The following is an 18,632-nucleotide window of genomic DNA, read 5'->3' as shown; positions in this document are numbered from 1 at the left end:
GGTTTACCGCCTGAAAAGTTTTGAAAGTTACCTGGGGATTGGTTTGTCTTTGTTGTTGTTGAGTCGGGTAAACTGTTTGTTGAGCCAAGATTTGAAGAATCTGGGCTATTGCTGGGTCTATGGCACCTGGGTTTACATTCTGGTTGGTATCATCTTGGTTGTTATTGTTGTTGTTGGTTTCTTCATTCTGGGTGTTGGTGCGGGTATTTCTTCTGAGAGGCATTTTCTGTAAAGAATCAAATAACTTATTTAGCCTTTAAATCAAATCCTTTGCATAAAAGAAAAGTTTTGTAAAACAGAAATATCTCATTTTGAAAACAGTTGTAATAGTTGAACTAAGTAAATTGCATGCTTCTTTACAGAATATAAACAGTTAAGGGAATAGGGTATATGGTATCACAGGGGTATAACTGGTGCAATAAATAAGGTAAAGTAAAACATGTGTAGTAATGTAAATGACAATGCTGGAAAGGAAAAGGTATTGATATATATAGATCAAAAGTTTTAGGTAGTACAAGCGTTAAAACGCTTCGGAAGTAAAAGCAAAAGGGTACAATAAACCTACTCACTAGTCAGCAGATCTAGTATATAAATACAACCCAAAAGTCTACTGATACATACTACACACTACTGTACATACTAAACAACCACAGCAGCACTGCTCAGCATCTCCATCTCTGGATCTAACTCCTAGGAAACTCTGGTCCGCCTAGCCTCTCAAGATCCTCCATCACCTCACTAGCCCATCCCATAAATGCATCAGGGCCTCGGCCAGGTGATGTAGCTCCATGTAGCCTAGCCTCAAGAATCCTGCATGTCACATGGATCTCCTCTCGAAGCTCCCTCATACCACGATTAACATCTGTAGTCTTGATGATATGCTGCAGCTCTCGGATATGTGCCAATAAGGAATCACGCTCCAATAGAAGAGCCTCATACCGGTAATAAGGAACAGGATGCAATGTAGACTGGAATGGGACACTCGCAACTGAATGCCCAGTGGAATCTGAATCAGCTGGAGGGGGTCCTCTGATAGGTGGCCTCACGCCTAGGGGTGGAATAGCCTGCAGTAGTACAGGCTGCAACATAGGTGGAGGTAAAATAGCCAACACTGGTAGAGCAACAGAAAGTGGATCTGAAGATGGTCCTCCAACTGAGGGCTCTGAGTGATAGCTGATACAGGGATGAAAGAGTCGGTCATCGCTGCTATCTGAAATCATATCACAACATAAGAATCTCGAACCACGAAGCGAATCATACTAATACCTGTTATACCGTAGCACTCAACCTCTCGACGTTCTATCTTTCTATTTCTTACTTCTATTCCTAACCCTCTACACATTCCCATCAATCTAGGCTTGTGTCAGTGACTTATAACCTGTAGCTCTGATACCAAACCTGTGGCACCCTCCAAACCCGAGTCAGAAGTTTGGGGTCCACACACACACACACCTTATTTCTAACCTGCTTATGACAATAATAAAGTTAATAATAATATGCAGTGACCCTACTTACCAACAACCACGGACCGCAACAGGTTAAAGTATGTACACAAGCCACACACACACACTTATATTACAACGCCCAAATCCCAACCATTTAAACTTACAACTGAATATTAAACATTATTACAAACTTTACAAACTCAAACTATTCCAAAAGCTGTCGGCTAGCTTAACTCGATCAACCTGGACCCCTAACTCTCGCACTGGATTAGGGATCCTCGCTACCAACTAGTTCCTTCTTAACTGGAAAAGAACATAAACAATATCGCACAAACGAGCTAACTAGCTCAGCAAGTCACATTGATAAGACTGAGAATAATGATCATCAAGTTAAAAGAGTTAAGGTATCAAGTGAACAATAATTAATGATTTAGAATTGGATATTATATTTTCATTTTAAAAACCAAGGTTAGGATGCTGATCAGTCATGCACTAACCCCGAGCAAGGCACACGGCTCTGCTCTAATTACTGGATCCAAGGCACATATTGGCCTAACTTGACCACCAATCTGGTCTGACCACGAATCTGGTCCACAATTTTATAAAATAATCCAATTCTATCATAATAACAGGATAAATAATGTAAAGCAATAAACATAATCATAAGCAACATTGGATGTCCAATAATGAGATGGTTTCAATCTTCACAAAGGAACAATATGGCAATTTCAAAGAATGGTTGTTAGGTAATGAAAGAATTGGATAACAAAGGAATCAAAGTTTCAAGGTTATAAGGATTTGGTCATTCAAAGCATAAGGTACAATGGTTTGAATATGTAAGCAATTTGATTCAATGGTTGGTATTTAGTTTGTATGTATTTGCGGAGTAGTATCGTATATCTGTGGTTTGTATTCGGGTATTCAACAATCAATGGTTCAGAAAGAATTAGGTTTACGGTTCAAAGATCAATAACTAGAATCAAGTTTTAGGGTTCAGTGCTTCAAAGCACTTGCAATATAAAACAGAATTATCAATAATCTACAATATATCTCGAGAAAGTTCAGAACACTTGCCATTTCCAATCACAATCTCCTACTCCTCGACTATCTGTTTCCCTTTCCTACGCCTTGCCTCGTCTGCTCATATACCATAAGTATCTATCAATACTCAACTTATATGATTCTATTTAGTATACACTTCTATATACCCTTCGTTTTACCCAAATCCGACTAACGGATTGAAAGTCATGTTAAAAACAAGTAAATACTGAACATATAGATCGACAGTCAAACAAACAAGTCACATATAGCACAGAGCACGTCAAAAAATCAATGAAATTTTATTTATAAGGAAATCTCGGGTTTTGAACAGTGTTTCGGGTATTTAATATGATTTTTAAAATCTTTTTCGGAGTCAAAACGGGTCGTTGGGTCAATTTTAAAGCAATAGACAGGGTTCGGTTGGTCAAATCTGGCTTCAAAATAATTTTATAATAATTATCGAGCCTTGAAAATAATTTAAAATAATATTTTAAAGCTCAAAATTATTTTTCAGAATTTTTAAATCATTAATAAATAATTAAATCTAATTAAATAATTAATTAAAATCAATTAATAAATAATTAAATCAATTAGTCAATTAATTTTTGAATTAATTGACCAATTAACTAATTAATTATTAACTAAAATTAATTAACTAATTAATTCAGATTAATTTTTGAATTAAAAATAATTTTTGGAATTAAAATAATAATTTTTTAAATTTTCAGTTATTAAAAACGAATTTTTTATAATTAAAATAAATAAGAAATATAATTTTTAAATAATTTATAAAAAGGAATCCGTTATTTGCAAAATTTACAAACTACAGGGACCAAACTGCATCGTTCTTAAAAGTATGGGTACTAAACTGTAATTTTCACAGGGTTCGCCGGAAAACACCCCTTTCTCGCCGAAGAAGACGATCCAGGGATGCTCAGGCCACCACCACCTCCAGATCACATCTACACAACACCAGGAACACAACCATGCCATCAATTTATTCTAATAATCCCTGTGTTGACCGGAAATTGGCCGAGAAGTTCGCCGGTTTTCGGCGAGCTTGACGTAAACTTCAAATGACAACTCCCTCCTCTACAGATCTCGTCGATTTACAAGACTTATACGAATCGATTGCAAATTTCATAAGGAACACAGCCCACCCCTCTAGAACATCTATCTATCCCGAAATAAGAAACCCCCAAATTCAATTAAGAACATTCAAACGAATTATAAACCCTAATTTCAAAATTCGAAAATCAAACTCAATTTTGAACATGTTATTGAACTCCAAATCAGTCATATGACATATCAAAATCATCAGGAAAAGAAGCTCTACAACATGCAAGCATCAAATCATTCAAACAATCATCCGAACAGAAATTCATATTTTTAATCAAAATAATTAGTAAATAAATAAAAATATATAAAATCAACCTTTGATTCTGCAGTAAAACAAGTTCTGGAATCTGATAGAATACTTCAAAACCTCCATTTTGGTTTCTAGAGCTTCTCGAGCAGATTTCAATAACACCTTGATTTTGCAGTTTGATTCTCAGAAAGGTTTATGAATATATGTATTTTCTCTGTGAAATTATATAATTACTGTTTGCAAATGATTTTCGGTACGAAATAAAATACGGTAAAGGCTATTTATAATTACGGAAAATTAGTATCCCATTGGATCATTCCGGATATAAAATAATACGTTTATTTATAAATGCGGATCCAAACGGTACCGGTTTTCGGGATAATTATCCAAATCAGTATAATTTGTACTGCGGTCTTGGTCTCAGCGCCTGGCTACACATATTACGAGGTGACAATTATAATAGTTTAATAAAAAGATCCCGTTTATCAAAAATACGTGTTTTATTGATTTACCGAAACAAATTTTGTATCGAAAATATTACGCCGGGACCCGCACAGGACAAACCGTACGCCGGATCGAAAAAGTCGAAACATGGAAAATGCTCGGAATATTGCAATTAGGTTAGAAAGGAGTTTTCAGAAGAGTTTCGGGTTATAAAAACATAAGAACGGGTGAAGTCGGCTGGTTCCCGATTAAATTAAATAGTTTATAAATACTCGGAATTTTTTTTTATAAAATCCATAAATTTCCTATAAAATCATAAATCAACATAAAAATAAATAGGACGATATGACAATTATCTATATTTTATTTTTGATATATAAAAATTAAAATACTCAATTTATATTATTTTTAAACATCCAAACACATATACCACTTAACAAATAATTCACAGAATAAATACTGAACATGCATAATATTTATTTATTAGCAAAAATAATTACACGATATATCCCAGATATTAGAATCAAGGTCTACCCCAGCTAGTAGCCTTTCACCATCTAAATTTGGTGTCTGGATGGTGAGCAAGGTTTCTTGAACCAAGTCACTTGAGTGGGGTTGTACTTGAGGATTAGATACAAGTGTTGTATACGAAGAAGAAATTTTAGAGATAAGAATTTGTTATTCAGAAGTGAGTGTTGGAAGCTCCCCCTGAATGGATGAGGGAGCTTCAAGGGATATGCTCTCCTTGTTTGTGTCATCCCTATTTCACCTTCCATACACTTGTATTTGTTCAAGTGATGGTTGTGCAGACTCATTACAATGTGCATTTGGGCTAATGCTCTTTTCAATAGAGACATCGTTTTGAGAGGGTGCCTCTAGAGTCTGTTTAAGTCCTTTGTTTACAACTACATCCTTTTGAGAGGATTCAGAGGTAGCTTGAGTGGTCAGCTCCAAGTTTTTAGACTTCTTTGTTTTCTTGACCAAGGGTGACTCAGTTTCGGTGTTTTCCTCACCACTCTCATTTATAATTGATAGGTTTGCCTATCTTCTCTTCTTTTTAATCACTTCACCCTTTTGGGAGGATGAAGTGGTTGGTTTCCTAGCTTTTAGTGGTATAGAAGAAGTGGTCTCAGCTTGGGAATCCCCCTTTTGGTTGTCCTGTATTTGTACTTCTACAGGTTCAGGGACCATAGCTGTACTAGATTGTGCATTTGATCTCATGTCAGGCATGGGGTAAGGGTAAGTCTTAAACCTCTCCATCATGAATGGAGTGAGTGACCCAAATATAATTTTGGACACTTGCTTACAATTGCCTATTTTTATGCTATCTATACCATTAAGCAAATGTATGACTGATACTTTATGATATAAAGTAGACATAATAAATCTAGGAAAGAAAATTTCCTTACCTCTTGTAGTTAGGGGCATTATTATCCTGGTAGCATGTTCTTCTAGGATCAATAGACCAACATTCAAGTGTCCGTTGTAAGCTATTGAGAACACCAGCTTCTGCACCACACTTGAGATGTTGTCATATCCTGTCTTTCTGCATGTGAAGGCCCTGACTATAGAATCAAACACAAAAGACCATTCCTTCCTTAGGTTTGTTCTGTTCAGACTTGCTAGGTTGATCCTTCCACCATAGTTGATGAAATCCATGAACTCAGCTAGCTCATCCTGTGTTGGCACATCCACCAGATTTACAGTTAGAAAACCCAAAGCTGCATTCACATCTTGCTCATTAAACTCTACTGATTGTCCTCCAATTGAACAGGTCACCACCATGGACTCAGAGTTGTCATTCATAAATGTCCTTACTACAGTTGTTGTTCAGAACTCATGCAGGACATCCAAGTACAAGATTGGGTTATTAGTTAAAGCACCTGCAAGATATGATTTAGACAAAAAATTCAACAACCCCTTGAAACTATCAGGGGTTTGGTTAGCATCAGTGAAAGCAAGGTAGTTGGTTCCTTGTTTGGGGATTTCAGCTTTAACATTGTTGAGTGTTATTGTTGTTGAGTAAGAAGGAATGGGTAAGAAAAATGAGAGAGAAAGGGCTTGAAACGAGAGAGAAATCGGTTTGGAATTGAAAATTCTAGGTCACTTAGAGTTCTCGAAGGCGTAAGTATGTGTATGTCGAGATGTTTGAATATTTATAGTAAAAGCAAATGACTTATCGAGAACTCAAAAATAAATGTTTGGAATTTTCTTATCGAGAAGTCATTTTAAAAAGAGAATTACATATCGAGAAGTCATTTTAATTTACTCTTTTAGAGAACTAAAACTGACTTGTCGATATGTCAAATAAATACTCAGTTTATCCTAAAATGGACTGAATTATTTCCAAATTTTATTTTAATAAATCCAAATAAAATCAGAATAATTTTATCAAAAGTATTTTACTAAAATAATTTATTGAGTTAAATTATTTTAGTTCTATTATAAATCTAAAATTGTACTTGGAGAGAACTCTGTGAGTTAACAGTTATAGAGAACTCTACAATGACTTATCGATAAGTCATAATAAAGCTTATCGAGAAGTCCCTCGAGAAGTCAGAAAATTGACTTGTCGAGAACTCACTCGAGAAGTCTTAAAATGACTTGTCGATAAGTCAATTAGACTTATCGAGAACTCAGTTCTCTATATACTCTTGATCACTAAAATTCTGCCTTGTGCTAATTTTACATATTGAAAATGTAAATCAACATTTAGACAGTTTTCTTAGAATTAAAAAAAATCCAAGCTAAATTTTGAATTTTTAAAAAATAATAAATATGCAGAAATTTCTGAAATATTTATAATTCATATTTCAGTTAATTTCCAATTAATCAAATGAATTTTGATTTATTAGAAATTAATCTGCTGTAAAACATTAGCTGAGTTCTTGCCTTAGGATGAAGAATTAACCATTCCAATTTCACGTACAAGTCTAGTGAAAGTTGCTTCATCCAAAGGTTTAATAAAAATGTCAGCTAATTGTTTTTCTGTTGGAACAAAAATGAGCCCAATGGTACCATTTGTAGCATGTTCTCTAATAAAATAGTACCTTATATCAATGTGCTTTGTTCCAGAATGATTGACTGGATTAGCCACAATAGATATAACACTAGTATTGTCACACATAATAGGAATTTTTTGTAATACTAGGCCATAGTCCATTAGCTGAGCACAACAACTTCCAGCAGCAATGTATTCAGCCTCAGCTGTGGAAGTTCATACATATTATTGTTTATTGCTATACTAGGATACAAGTCTTTGTCCAAGAAACTGACAGCTTCCACTAGTCCTCTTCCTGTCAACCCTGCATCCATCAAAATATGCATCTGTGTATCCAACAGCTTCAAAACCAGTTCCCTTAGGTAACCATAATCGCAAGTTTGGAGTCCCCTTAAAGTATTTGAAAATCCTCTTCACAACCATCAAATGTGATTCTTTTGGATTGGTTTGAAATATTGCATACAAACATGTTGCAAACATGATGTCTAGTCTACTTGCAGTTAAGTACAACAAAGATCCAATCATTCCTCTATAGCTTAAGATATCTACACTCTTGCCCTTTTTATCTTCATCCAACTTTGTAGCAGTAGACATAGGTGTAGATGCAGGTGAACAATCAACCATACCAATATTTTTCAATAAATCTTTGATATACTTAGTTTGGATGATGAAGATTCCATCACTTTTTTGACTAACTTGAAATCCAAGAAAGTAACTTAATTCCCCCATCATACTCATTTCATATTCACTCTGCATAAGATTAGAGAATCTTTGACAAAGCTTTTCATTTTTAGAACCAAAGATAATATCATCCACATAGATCTGAACTAGGATTATATCATCACCATATTTTTTGTAGAAGAGAGCTTTGTCAATAGTACCTCTAGTGAATCCATGCTTAATTAAAAATTCTGACAATGGGTCATACCAAGCTCTAGGTGCTTGTTTAAGTCCATAGAGAGCCTTGAGTAACTTGTATACAAACTTGGAAATTTTGGATCTTCAAAGCGAGGTGGTTGTTGCACATAAACCACTTCTTCCAACTCACCATTAAGGAATGCACTCTTCACATACATTTTATAAACCTTGAAATTTGAATGTGTAGCAAATGCAAGAAAAATCCTTATTGCTTCAAGTCTTGCAACTGGAGTAAAAGTTTCATCATAATCAATTCCTTTTTCCTGTGAGTAGCCTTTTTCAACCAACCTTGCTTTGTTTCTGGTGACTATCCCATTTTCATCCATTTTATTTCTGAACACCCACTTTGTTCCAATTATACTTCTGTTCTTTGGTGCAGGAACCAATTTCCAAACTTTGTTTCTCTCAAACTGATTTAGTTCTTCTTGCATAGAAGATATCCAATCAGGATCAAGAAGGGCTTCCTCAGTTTTCTTTGGCTCAATTTGTGGAAGAAAACATGCATGAAGGCATTCATTTACAGTTGCACTTCTAGTCCTCTCTCCAGCAGTTGGATCACCAATAATTGCTTCTCTAGTGTGACTTATATCCCATTTTCTAGTGTGAGTTTGTTGAATTGAGTTTTCTGTGTTTTCTTCACCATTTACATGACTTGCAGAACTTTCCTCTCTTTCTCCCCCTGAGTTTGTGCTATCAAATTCAGGTCCATGAGATGAGCTTTCATTCTCCTGATTCACTTGTTCAGTTGACTCTTCATCTATTCTGTGATTTGTGTTGACTTCAGCTTCATCACCAGAATCAGTATCAATGTTGAGATTTTCAAACTTTAGGGCTTCTGCTTTATTTTCATCAAGGCATTCCAAGCCTGGGCACTTGTCATCATCAGAAGTATCATCTGTGCTTTCCATAATTTTCTTTTGTTCAAGTACATAGACCTTGTAGGCAGTTCTTTCTAATGAATATTCCAGAAAAATTGCCTCAAAAACTTTAGAGTCAAATTTTCCCACATATTCAGAGTTGTCCTTCAAAACATAGCACTTATTTCCAAACACATGAAGATGCTTCACAGTAGGCTTTCTTTTAGACAGGATTGAGTAAGGTGATTTACCAAGATTCTTGTTAATGAGATATCTATTTTGAGTGTAGCATGCAGTGTTCACAGCTTCTTCCAAAAACCTAGTTGGCAACTTTGCATCTTGCAGCATTATTCTAGCAGCCTCTACTAGTGTTTTATTCTTTCTCTCAACTACCCCATTTTGTTGAGGTGTTCTAGCAGCTGAGAATTCTTGAACAATGCCTTTGTCTTTGCAGAATTCAGTTAAGGTTGCATTCCTAAATTTTGTTCCATTATCACTCTTCAATCTTTTCACACAATTCTGATCTTCAGCCTGCTTTTCAATCTTTTTGATGTGCTCAATTATGATGTGTGGAGTCTTATCTTCAGAGTATATAAATTATACGCATGTATATCTTGAGTAGTCATCCACCATCACCAGTACATATCTTTTTCTTGAAATTGACTGGACATTAACTGGTTCAAATAAATCCTTGTGAATAAGTTACAAAGGTGCACTTATGGAATTCACAGTTTTACTTTTATGACTTGATCTTTTCATTTTTCCTTTTTGACAAGCATCATAGACTTCATATTGAGCAAATTCCAGATTAGGCATGTCTCTCATCAACTTCTTTTTAACTAGAGTATTGATTGCTTTGAAATTCAAATGAGACGGCTTTTTATGCCATAGTTTGCTTTGCTCTACAGATGCCTTGGTGTAGAAGCAACAAATTTCATCCTCATTTTATGAGTCCAAGTTTTCATTTCCTTGCTCCTGTTGGAGCAACTTCACCAGTTTTCTTGTTGATAAAAGTGCATTCTTCTTTGTTAAATAAAACCTTGAAACCTTTGTCTGCAAATTGGCTGACACTGAGAAGATTCACTTCAAGACCAACTACCACTGTTACACCTTCAATGATAACATTTCCAGAGATCAATTTTCCATATCCCATTGTGAAGCGTTTGTTGTTGTCTCCAAAGGTCACTAATGGGCCAGCCTTTTCCTCAAACTGTGATAGTAGGGCCATATCACCTATCATATGTCTTGAGCATCCACTTTCTATGATCCATATGACTTTCTTCTTTTTTTCCTGCACATAATGAGTTTAAGTGTGTTTAGAAATCCAAGCAGTGTTGAGTACTTTCTTCTTGTTAACAGATATGATAGAGGTAGAGTTTGATGATTCAGATAGAATAGAGTTCATTGAATGATGTGCATTGTTCTTTTTAGCTGAAGATTCAATATTGATTTCTTTAAGATCAACTCTCAGCTTGTGGCAACTTGTCATTACTTTCATGTTACAAGGTATGCAATCAAACTTATCACAGAATGAGTAGGGATCTTCAGTTTTTGCTTCATTGTGCTTGCATGCTCCCACTCCTGGCTTACTAACAACCTTTTTACAAAGGTGAGTTAGATGATTAACAAAGCCATATTTTTGACATTGTTTTCTTGGAGCATCTGCAACATAAGAAAAATTGTTGCTCTTGTTTACCCTATCTTTCCATTTCTATTCTTCTTCTTCTTTCTTGCATCTTCAGTTTTTATTTCCTTGACAGGTGTCTTGGAATCTTGGTTGACCATGGCCTTCTTTTCAGCTTTGGAAGTTAGAGTTTTTTCTGCATTTTTATTCTCATTATCTTCATCATCAATTTCTTGCTTTATGATCAACTCCTCTTCACTGAAATCTACTTCACATACTTTGAACATAGGTGAACCAACCCTTCTCAGCATAATTGGGACATCTTCATTTTCTGTTGCTTTTCCTTTATGACCTACAACTTTCTTGTTGCTATTTAAAGCATCATAATCACGACGAATAGCTATATTAGCACATGGCTTGTTCTTCTCATGGTACTGACCAACCAACTTAGATGCATTCCTGAATGATTTCAGTTTCACCTCATTTTTCTCAGTCTTTTCTCTTAACACAGCTTTAATCTCACTTGCACACTTCAGCTTGTTTTTCAGATATTCATTTTTTTGCTTGACTGACTCAAGCTCCACAAGCAGTAGATCCATATTTTGCTTCTGACTCTCAAGCTTCTCATTTGCTTTTGTTAGCCTACTGACTTCCTCAGGAGCTGCTACTAAGCTTGTGTATATGAAACATCTACACACTCATATTTTCCACAGTCTTCTTATATTGACTAGCATTCAAATTAATAGTGGTTAGAGTTGGTACTTTGATTTTGAAGTGGATGCTTCTCCATGCTCAAAAGCCATAAGTGCATAGTTTCCAACTTCTTCATCCTCATCATCAACATCAGTATCATCCGAACTCTTTCCTTCTGCAATATAAGCTTTTCCAGATTGCTTCTTCAAGAGAGCTTCATACTTTGCTTCCAGTTCCAAGTAAGCTTTATCCTTCGTCAACTTCTTAGGCTTTCTACACTTAGTAGCAAAGTGACCCAACTCATCACAATTGAAGCACCTTATCTTTGATCTATCCACAGATCATGTTTTGTAGCCACCTTTGCTAGCTGAATTATACTGAGCTTTTGGTTTCCAATTATTACTGTTGGAAGATTGTCCTTTGCTTTTGAAGAATCTTGGCTTCTTAACTCTTATGTTAGAAAATTTCCTAGCCAAGTAAGCCATAGATTGATCCAATTCATCTAGCTCATCCAGAGTGCAATATTCATCTTCCTTCAGCTCCAACATAACTTTATTCAAAGGCCCTTTATGCTTCTGTTCCATAGCTTGAACAGCTGGAACTTGATCATCTTGCTCATCTTCACTTTTTTCTCTGTCATTCACAATCAAAGCACCTGAACCATCAACAACATGACCATGGTGTGCTTTCAATGACTTTCTTTGCAGCATTTCAAGTTCATAAGTTTCAAGATTCCATAAAGAACTTCCAAAGTCATTCTGCTTAAATCTCTTCCTTCTCTAATAGTTGATATTTTTTGTTCAAAATGGTCAGGAAGAGCTAGCAAGAACTGTACGTTAACCTCCTCAGCTTCATAGTATTTATCATGTAGCTGCAAGTCATTTATCAATTTATTGAACCTTTCAAAAACTTTAGTGATACCTTCTTTTGGTTTAGCCATAAACCCCTCATACTGAGAAACCAGAATCCTCCTTTTGTTTGACATAACCTCCTCTGTTCCTTCACATAAGATCTCTATTTTCTCCCAGATCTGTTTAGTTGTGTCCCAGTTGATAATGTTATTGTACATTACATTGTCAAGTGACTCTGTCAAGATCAGCTGCAAGCCACTATCCAGAGAGACTTTTTTATTTTCAGGTTCAGTATATTCTGAAGGATCTTTAGGAGCATAATGTGCTGGAATGACCATGTCTCCATCTGTAGATTCCTCAACTCTTACCATGGAATTGAAAGGCCCATCTTGAGGATCTGAATGTATAATGGATTGACCATATTGATGAACAATAGCATTTTCTTTTTCTATAGTGTATAGTTAGATCTGTCAAAGGTAGGGATTTTGATACTGCTCAGCTTCTGTGTATTCATTCTTCCAAGATCTTTAATCTGTTTGCTTTCATATTTTTTTCTAATACCACTTTTTAGGTAATGAATACAACACAGAGGGGGGTGAATGTGTTTTAGACGATTTTAATGACTTTTTGAACTATTATGAATGGTGAACAAAGTAATATGTCTTGTAGAGATATATGTTTTAACATGAATAATAAAACATGCACTACACACTATCTTTCAAACTCACTTATTTTTATATAAAATCAAGATAGTGTTTTGCTACAAATTTTTGGGTTCTTAGTAAGTTAAGAACTCAGTTTTTCTCTTGAGAGTTACAAGATTTTTAGATCTATTTGTTACCCTAAAACAAAGCATCCAGTATTTACTTTATAAAACAGTAAATACTGATTTTACACAGCATACAATAACATGTACTAAACCCTACGTTCAGTTAACTAAAACTTTCTATTTCTGGCTTAGTGTATCTTTGCAAATCGTGCATGTCTGTGACTTTACTTTGTCAGTTAATCTTGGCCTTTGATCTTGTACTCTTCAAGCTGCTTTTTGTAGACTTTTCAAATCAGTGATTGATTTGTTTGTTGATTGATAATCTTCGATATTTAAGTGATCTGCATTCTGTACTTGAGTTTTACATCAAGATCTCCAGTTTGTTATATAGAGAACTCGACATCTCGATAAGTATAATGACTTATCAAGATCTCTCATTACTCTATAGTTGTTTTGACTTATCGAAGTCTCTTAGTTCTCTATAATAAAATTTAGATTGTCGAGATCTCTAAATTTCTGCATGTAGAATTGAATTATCGATATCTCAGAGATCTCTAGTGATATTTTGAATTATCGATACCTCCTAGATCTCTAGTGATAATTTGACTTGTCGATTTCTCTAATCTTCATGTCTTCAATTTGGCTTGTCGATATCTCTGAGTTCTCTAGTGTAGAAATGACTTGTCGATATCTCCGATCTTCATATCTTCATTTGGCTTGTCGATATCTCTGAGACTTCTCTATAAGCTTTTCCTGAATTCTCGATAAGTCATTATGGACTTCTCGAATGACTTCTCTATAAGACTTAATCTGTGACTTGTAGCCTTCTTAACTTAAAATATTTTTCTCAAAACAGATTTATTCAACTCCAAACTTTTTCACACTTTCTCTGAGGCATGATCTTCATGATCTTCTTCCAGAGTTTATTCTTAGGCTTGAGACTGTTTACAGAAAAATACTCCAGTCTAGTCTATTTATACTTTTACAGACTTAAGTGGTACAATACAAAATGCAAACTTAGATTATCATACAACTTACTTAGGGCTGTCAATTTAACTTAGTCTTTTTAAAGTACAAGCATGTCTTGCACAACAACAGATTCCTTGGACTGATTCCCCATACATGATTACTTTGACAGATTCTTACATTGGCATTCCTTGGACATAATTATGGCAAGCCCTAACCGTTGAATTAGTTAGGGCGCACCCTATAATGATAAAAGAAGAGATCAAAGGGTGATGACACAGGGTGGCGCCAACATACAAAAATGTTTGGGCGCGCCCTTAGCTTCAACTTGGTGCATAGTACAACTGTTTGGAAGCGCCCTTAGATTCTACTTGTCGCGGAAACAACTTTGACATGCTACTTGGATAAATTTTTTGGATATTTCAATAGGTAAAGAGATTATTATTACTAACATATTTGATGCAGGTACTTTATTGAAGAACTCTTTTCTGTAATGTAACCATAGAAATACGGTGTCCGTGGTCAGACACCTTCAGGGGTATGCCTGGACAGAAGGCCTCCTCCTGTAGTCAATGAGTGTCCTCATTAGGAATGTGAGGTAAACTCTGGTGTGTGCTTTGGGGAGCTCTATCTCTGTAGTCAACGGGTGTCCTTGTTGGGAGACTTCGGAGTATCCTGTATTTTGCATCCAAAATCTTGGGATCACTTGCCCTGCAATCTGGTAGGATCTCCTTACCCGGGGGACAAGGATGCGTTCAACATTTGGGGTGAACCACGGCTATACATGCCTATTTGTGAAGTCTCGAAACTGCGGATGAGCCTTGGGCCTTTGTGGTTAGGCCTCATCGGCAGACATTCCTAAATTTAGTAGAAGATGGTTTCCAGTAGATTTCCTACTGGTCCTCGGGATGAGAAATCTAGGCCCACTAGTTTTCTTATTCTCCAAGAACTACGTGGGCTTGATTCCCTATAAATAGGGATATGTAGGCAAATTGCAAGGGGTCGGAAGCGAGAGCCATAAGGAGCCACCATCAATCCTAAGCAATCTCATCCCCTAATTAATCACAACCACCACATTTTACTCACTTTTCAAGTGAAAAAACATCATCGTAGATTTTGATCCCGGCGACGAACCTCAAATATTGTTGTTACCAAATTCTCCTGTTAACAAGTTGGCGCTAGAAGGAGGGGTGCTGATCAAGATCATAATCTCGGGAGGAAGAGATATCTCACCATGATGAAGGTTCTTTATGAAAAGATCTGAAGGTTTCCATCCACGGTCACAGTGAAGGAGATCCATGAACGATGCTTTCCAGCCCAGGATGGCCGAGTGAGATCTGATTTTAAAGGCGATTTGAATCTTAAAGGTGGTTTTAAATATGGGGTTTTAGTTGTTGCTTCCAAGTTTATGTGTTAAGTTTATTCGAAAGTGATGACCTCCGATGAGCGGTGATGGAGAAGGATAGCTAGGGGTGGCTCCGTACGGATCTGGAGGAGAATGTTTCATATTCATAGAGCTCCCTCAAGATAACACCTAGCTAGTTATGTTGTGATCCTATTATTCGTTTCCTGAACTTGTGCAAGAGGAATATCCTACAAAGGACATGTCAGTTGTGATTTGGAATGGGAAGACAATTGGTTTCCCTTTACAGAAGAATTCACGAAGATGCGTAATTTTGGGGAACTCATCTTCAACTCCAAGTACAGAAGCTCTACACGAAGGGAATTCCTACAAACCCAAAAGACGCGTCCTCTACTTTTTACAATAAGGCGCGTCCTGATAATAATAACTAAGGGTTGCGTCCAACTCTCCTAGGGCACGCCCTCTATTTAGTAGGTTTCCTGAGAAGTGTTTCCTTGTGAAAATACGCCCTTAAAAAGAATGGAACTTTAAAAGGTTCGAATACAAGGAATCAACAATGATTACCGAGAAATTCTAATATTGGAACTTCAAAAAAATAATTATTGGAGAAGCGAGGCCTTGTGATGCAACGCGTGTGCCCCATAATTCCTCGAATGGATTATAGGGAGAGGCACCACAGACAGAAGCAAGCCCCTCCACTTGACATGGCTGAAATGAGTGTTGTGTATATGTCTTTGACTTATGCCATCAGGTGTGCCTTAAGATGCAAAGGTTGAAGCTACAACATAAGAGGGATACTCAGTACTTTAACTTCGATTAAAAATAAGTTGTATGTAGGTGCGGCTCCAGGATATTAAGGAGTTATCCCTTTTACCTAATAATGATATATTAGTGAGATCCTTGTACGTCTGTAGAAGCCCCTGTGTGTACAACCTCCATGAAGAAGACTTAAAAGAAAAGAAATTTTTATACAAGATTGAACAGAATACGATTATGATGCACATGGAAAGCATAGAGGCGCCTCAAATAGAAAAAGTGGGGGGTTCATTATTTTCATAAAAAATAGAACAAGTGTAAAGGGTGCACGTAGGTTGTGAGTACGAGAGCACGCCCTGCCCTGTGTACAAGAAAGCGGAAAGATTAAGTTTTCACTACAAGGTAGATGAAAATAAAATGAAAAAACAACGACAAAAAGCATGTGGAAGGAAGAAGCATCCAAGTGAGATTGCTTAATGAAAATAAATAATAAGCCACAATTTATATGACGGATAAATCGAGTTAGCAAGCAGGAACTTCACAAGGTGGGTCCTCAAACTTTAAAATTAAAAAAAAACCAAGATGGTTGTAGTTTAAATGGTGGGGTCTACATGGATTTAAATAAATAATGTATAAACTCAAATTCTTTGCCTCTAGTCTACAACCGAGGGAACTTGCAAATGTGGTAAAGGTATTGACATTGGGAGCCACGTAATACATGGTTTAAATTATGGTAAGTCCATGGAAATTCACATGCATATACGTAATGGGGTGAAGGTAATTGAGAATTAAATGGGTTGATAATAAAGGTGACAAGTCCCACAAGAATTATAGCAAAATTGGGTACCTTATATTATTTAAAGATTAACATGGTGAGGTGGTGGAATTTTTGATTTGTGAGAAAGGAAAACATACACTATAGTGCTATATTACTCGAAATGGCGCTCATAAAAAAAGAAGTGAAGAATCAAACATAATATATTCATAAATGTTGCACAACAAATATGGTTACAGACTTGTAACCTTTTTCCATCATATGGAAATATAAATAGCAATAAAATAACGTTGTAGCTCCTTGGCAAGGACGCGTTCACTAGATTTTTTGGCCAACTCATGTATCATGCAAAGAAAAGAGGAAAACAAGAAATGATGCGAATAAAAGAAACAAAATATACATAATATGGTTATAAGGGCGCGCCCTCCCATGAAGAGAATAAAAATAATAACGTGGAAAAGCATGTACCTTGTCCAATTTACCATAGAAAGCAAAGTTACGATTCTGCTTGTAACTAGCAGGAGACGATAATTGTTGCTTCATATGTGCTGCTAGATGCCAATACCGAGTCTACCATAATTTGCACAATCTTTAAACTAATTTGACATCTCATCTGTGCCATGTTTACATAAGGATCAATCGGACATTTCAAGTGGTTTGTGATTGGGAACTAACTGAGGCTTGGAAGAAAAAAAAGTATCGATTAGGCTAGACTGCATGGAGAGCAACCACCTACGGAGTTACTTGTTGAAGAAAGGGATCTGCATTCAATTCCTGAAGCAGATGTCGAGAACCTTCTACAAGGAAAACTCTACAGTTAACTTGAAGCACTTCAATCTGAAATTGTTGTGCAGATGCGTTCCGGAACAGCCAAGGTGGTGGAGTATTGGGAAGTGATTCTTAAACGTCTCCACATATAAAAGATCAAGGTACATTTTGCAACCATTAAGAGTGTCAGAGACTTAGAATTGTGCTACGTGTGGTTCTAAAAGAAAAAGACTAGTATACAAGGAAGTAGAAAATGAAGGAAAAGCCGCCATCTGAGACTTAGTAAATTAAATGATGTTTTTCTCATGAACTATAGTTCGATGGTTAGAGCATAGCGCGCCCTTTTTGTATTGGTAAGGCGATGCGCAGCCCATGTATTGAAAATGAACGAAGAGCTTTTATGGGTTATGCTTGTGGGTGTATCCGGATAATTACTGGTAAGTAGCAATGAAGAGCTTCTATTTAAATTTTGCAGTGGTGGCATAGAAGCTTATCTTGTAGATTGGTAGTCTATTAGATGACACACACCTCTGAATAACAAAACAAAAAGACGCACCTTATGGGCAAGGTGTGTGTTTGGTACTTAACGACGTGTTGATTGAATGATGAGCATTCGAGAAGATAATTGATGGAGTTGGCTTTGACAATCCAAAAAAACTATATTATGTTAGTTGATGCTCTTATAAGGACAACAGAAATACGAGAATGATGAGGTGGAAGAATGGGCGCGCCCTTATTTTTTATTACACCTATTGAGCTAAACTATAGGGGAAAATCCAATTTATATTGATACAGTAAGGAAGAAGGAACATGTGGGGTGGGGCAAAGAAAAAGAAAAAGGAAAAGTATCACATCAAAGTTACAGTATTGCGGTTCCTGGTATCCTGCACTGATAATAGAAAATTCATAGTTAGACTTACGTGGGGTTATAAAATCGATGTCCAGCTTACATAAAAATTGATATACAAGGGGCGCGCCTTTGTTTGAATAAA

The 18,632-nt window shown here is 36.1% G+C and overlaps 1 protein-coding gene and 1 long non-coding RNA gene across 2 annotated transcripts; both read right to left on the bottom strand.

The window, feature by feature from the left end:
• Positions 1-477: 477 nt before the first annotated feature.
• On the bottom strand, positions 478-6,554 carry LOC141698283 (uncharacterized). Its single transcript, XM_074502953.1, has 2 exons — positions 5,709-6,554; positions 478-1,210 (listed from the first exon to the last, which is right to left on the bottom strand). Exons 1-2 carry the CDS (start codon positions 6,103-6,105, stop codon positions 684-686), a joined length of 924 nt encoding a protein of 307 aa, XP_074359054.1. The 5' UTR covers positions 6,106-6,554; the 3' UTR covers positions 478-683.
• Positions 6,555-12,491: 5,937 nt separating this feature from the next.
• LOC141696837 (uncharacterized) lies at positions 12,492-18,374 on the bottom strand. The gene is made up of 3 exons (XR_012564509.1): positions 17,341-18,374; positions 16,216-16,458; positions 12,492-16,119 (listed from the first exon to the last, which is right to left on the bottom strand). It is a non-coding gene; the product is annotated as an uncharacterized LOC141696837 (long non-coding RNA).
• Between the last annotated feature and the right edge of the window lie 258 nt (positions 18,375-18,632).

The sequence above is a fragment of the Apium graveolens genome, chromosome 11 (genome assembly GCF_009905375.1).
Source record: "Apium graveolens cultivar Ventura chromosome 11, ASM990537v1, whole genome shotgun sequence".
NCBI classification, from domain to species: Eukaryota; Viridiplantae; Streptophyta; class Magnoliopsida; order Apiales; family Apiaceae; genus Apium; species Apium graveolens.
Note: the sequence above shows the minus strand (reverse complement) of the source record. Positions and strands in the feature narration are given on the sequence as shown.